At 42.8% G+C, this 3,774-nt stretch overlaps 1 protein-coding gene across 1 annotated transcript; it reads left to right on the top strand.

The window, feature by feature from the left end:
- The first annotated feature begins 201 nt into the window (after positions 1 to 201).
- Positions 202 to 3,192, top strand: LOC136424841 (alpha-2A adrenergic receptor-like). The gene has a single exon (XM_066413511.1). The coding sequence runs from the start codon at positions 297 to 299 to the stop codon at positions 1,821 to 1,823; it is 1,527 nt and encodes a 508-aa protein (XP_066269608.1). The 5' UTR covers positions 202 to 296; the 3' UTR covers positions 1,824 to 3,192.
- The last annotated feature ends 582 nt before the right edge of the window (positions 3,193 to 3,774 follow it).

The raw sequence follows: 3,774 nt of genomic DNA, 5'->3' as shown, positions 1-3,774 counted from the left end.
CCTAGAATTCTTGCAGATTGCACACAATACTACACCATTAGGTTCGCCCCTAAGGCGTCACCAAAAACATGCTCATGTTGATGCGAATATCATCCAGTCTAGCACATAGGTTCGGCTTATTGGTAATAGTGAAAGCAAGGACATTATATGTTGAAGTTAATAATAGGTATCTTTTTTTTTCTCCCTTGCAGGTGCTTTGTGATACGGTTGTGGTGGAATTCAAGATCTAAGCATTTCGGAGGTCACAATCAAAGCTTAGAACTGCAGTTCTAAGAGACACAGAACGCCATCCGAAAATGTGGCCAAATGGTTCATTAAACGTTTCTGTCGCCGATGACGTCATATCCCTCGCAGATGACGTCATATCCGACGCCGGAGACATGTCCAGCGAATACACGACAGGTCAAATGATCACCATCGGCGTCATCGTTTCCATGGTGATGGCCTTCATCATCGTCGGCAACGTATTCGTCATCGTGCTATTCGTTTTCGGCAAACGAATAAAAAAGCCGAGAAACACCTTCATCGTGTCCCTGGCGGTTAGTGACGTCATGGTTGGCGCTACCATCATGCCCTTCTCACTGTCCAATGAGCTGCTCGGTTACTGGGCGTTCGGAAAGGTCCTGTGTGATCTGTGGCTCGCCTTTGACGTGATCGCGTGCACGGCGTCGATCTACAACCTGTGTGCGATCGCGCTGGATCGCTACTGGTCGGTGACGGACGCCAGCTACGTGCAGTACAAGAGCCGGGGCCGGGTGAAGATCATGATTGCTGCGGTGTGGATCAGCGCCCTGGCCGTGGGACTGCCGCCCCTAGTGGGGTGGGCAGAAGAGCAGGACTGGGAACACACGGACAAGCCGTTCTGTGAACTGAGATCTCTGCCTGAATACGTCTTCTTCTCCGTCGCGCTGTCGTTCTGGGTCCCGCTACTGCTCATGGTGGCGGTCTACTGCGTCGTGCTCCGAGAGACCAAAAAGCGGTTCGCGGCCAGGCTTCAGCGCAGGAAGGTGTCCGAAGAAGTTACCAAAAGGTACGGACTAAGAGGCGCCCAGCTCACGGCCCTACCGGATACTCGAGTCCCCAACAATGCAAGCAAGGCAACGTCCGTGGACTTAGCCAAAGGAAGCATGCATAAATGTAGCATAATGACACCCAGTACACAAAAACTGACACCAAAACAGAATCGTATTGTACTAGTCCAGTGTCCAAATGTGCGAGATGCTCCATGTATGAATGAGTTTTCAGATTTTCACCTCGACATTTTGTACGAGGCAGAAGAAATGGAACGGGAGCCAAAAGCCCCAAGTTCCACCTCTGACAATGATGGAAATAACACACTTAAAGTTGCGGCTCACGATTCAAAAGGCAACGGCCTAACAAACAAAAAAAAGATGAGCGATTGCGAAAATAAAATTCTCAATACGCCCCGAATATCCGGCGGCATTTGTCACGATGGAAAAAATAGCCTATCAACGGAAGATACCCAAGAAGGAGGCCCATGTGTAAAAGTTGGGTGTTTTCCGCTGCCTGCAATAGCCAGTCCTCCTAGTTTGAAGGAGGAGACTCGTTTGAATTTGGTGATCGGCTTGGTAATTGGTGCATTTGCTATGTGCTGGTTGCCGTTCTTCGTTGTGTACCCTCTCTCTGTAGTGACCAAATCCCTCGTTCCGGCCGTACTGTTCAAATTCTGCTTCTGGTTAGGTTACTGCAACAGCTGTCTCAACCCAGTCATATACACATCCTTCAATCAAGACTTCCACGAAGCTTGTTCTGAAGTCTACCGGAAATTCCGTCCGAGAACCCCCAAGGGGAGAAGATTCTGATTGGCCGAAACAAATTTGATTTGAGGTAATGTACGCCAAAACACGCTAAGCGAAAAGTACATCTTATGCAACGTTTACCAAACATCGAACAGAAAACAACAGAAAACCCAGGTTTCTGTTGGATGTTTGGTAAACATTACATCATATTTTTCCCGTTGCATAAGATATATTTTTCGACACAACAGTTGGAAACTAAAGACGGGATATTATCCTTATATATGGGAACACGACCCTATATGGTACGTTTTTCCGAAGCCCTATACACATTATCTAGAAGCATTTCGCGCAGGCGCAGTACGTTCCGGTGACGTGCTACACTAACCATCACTCAACAGAGACGGTGTCTTTTTGGAACTTTTGACAAATTGCTGACGACATTTGTCCGCAATGCCTCGGAATCTCTTGGTGATTGGTCATTGAAATGGTGAAGAAGGCTGCAATTGGAGATTCGGAAATTCGATCAGCTAATTTCTGTGACGTTTTTCCTTGGTGTACTGTGATGTTAACTACCAAAACAAATGGACCTTTCTGCGAATCAAGCTTGATTTTGTAAACTTATAGAAACTTAATCAAATTAAACAACAACAAACACGCAAAATTATACACGAAAGAAGAAAACACATTCAATGCTGAAATTTCATTGTCTCGCAAATATCTAGTACACAATTGTTGACTTTATGTAAATTTGTTTGTAATTGTATTCATTGTTTGACTTAAGTCAGATATAGTTTTGTTGTAGATTACTTTGTATTTATCATGGATGTGCATGCATATCTGGTCAATTGCAATACAAAAACAAGAAAAGCAAGATACAAATACATAAAATGTTAACTATATCATCCTGTTATTATGTATAGAATATCTGTTATCTACTATCAAATAGCGATATACTTAGATGGTTGCATCAACTGAAAAAAAGTATAGATGGTCCCAGTCTGCTTAAGGTGCGTTTTCTTCAAATAGTGAGTAAATTGTAAGTAAATATGTTGTATTATTGTATGTGCGATAGTACAGTGGATCATCATCATAGTACAGTCAATGATGTGAATAAGTGCATCGTTTTCTTACAAGTATTGTTTTCAGTCTAAAGTAATCAAGTTTGTCGATGAAGGTGTAAAATCCAGGTAATAAGATACACCAAATAGCAGTTACTGGATATGATTTGGGAAAAATGTCCAAAATCATATCCAGTTCCTTGAGTAACTGCTATTTGCCATGTAAAAGTATGTTGTGTCGATTGCAATCATATTTTCCTTTACAGTTAAAAGAGTAAGAAAAACTATCACGTAAAGGTAAAAAGATATCTTACGTCTTGTTGTATTGTTGACCGTGAAAAATGAATATAATAAAGATTTTGATGTGAGACATATATCTGCTTGGCCCCATTGTTTGTATGAAATACTAGTAAGCTCTATTTCTCTGTATATATGAGTATGTACGCGCGTGTGTGTGTGAGAGAGTGTGTATGAGTGTGTGTGTGTGTGTGTGTCTCTGAGTGTGTGTGTGTGTGTGTGTGTGTGTGTGTGTGTGTGTGTGTGTGTGTGTGTGTGTGTGTGTGTGTGTGTGTGTGTGTGTGTGAGTGTTTGAGTGTGTTGGCCCCCATGGCAGTGTAGGCAGTAAAAATTCTCCAACCCTCAAAGATTGAAATCTTCAACAATACTTAGCTTTTTGTTTTGCGCTATGGTAACAACTTAACTATCAGCTTAATACAAGGTTATTCTTCTTTCAAATGTTATTGAAGGTTTTCCATTATTGACTTATAGCCACCCGCCGTTGTCATGAAATGGTCGTCTTCGATCTCCAGGTTGTACATTAAAATGCAGCCCATGGTCATCATTATATCATCTTTTTCTTTTTGTCTTTTGCCCAAGCACGTTATCCCCTAAAGGTACTGTCGCTCGTTTCCGTTGCCATTTGAAACGGTCGCGGTAATTTGAAACGGTCGTTGCCA

The sequence above is a fragment of the Branchiostoma lanceolatum genome, chromosome 18 (genome assembly GCF_035083965.1).
Source record: "Branchiostoma lanceolatum isolate klBraLanc5 chromosome 18, klBraLanc5.hap2, whole genome shotgun sequence".
NCBI lineage: Eukaryota > Metazoa > Chordata > Leptocardii > Amphioxiformes > Branchiostomatidae > Branchiostoma > Branchiostoma lanceolatum.
Note: the sequence above shows the minus strand (reverse complement) of the source record. Positions and strands in the feature narration are given on the sequence as shown.

Excerpts from the sequence above, each read along its gene's own strand:
- LOC136424841 (XM_066413511.1), top strand. The coding sequence starts at position 297 with ATGTGGCCAAATGGTTCATTAAACGTTTCTGTCGCCGATGACGTCATA.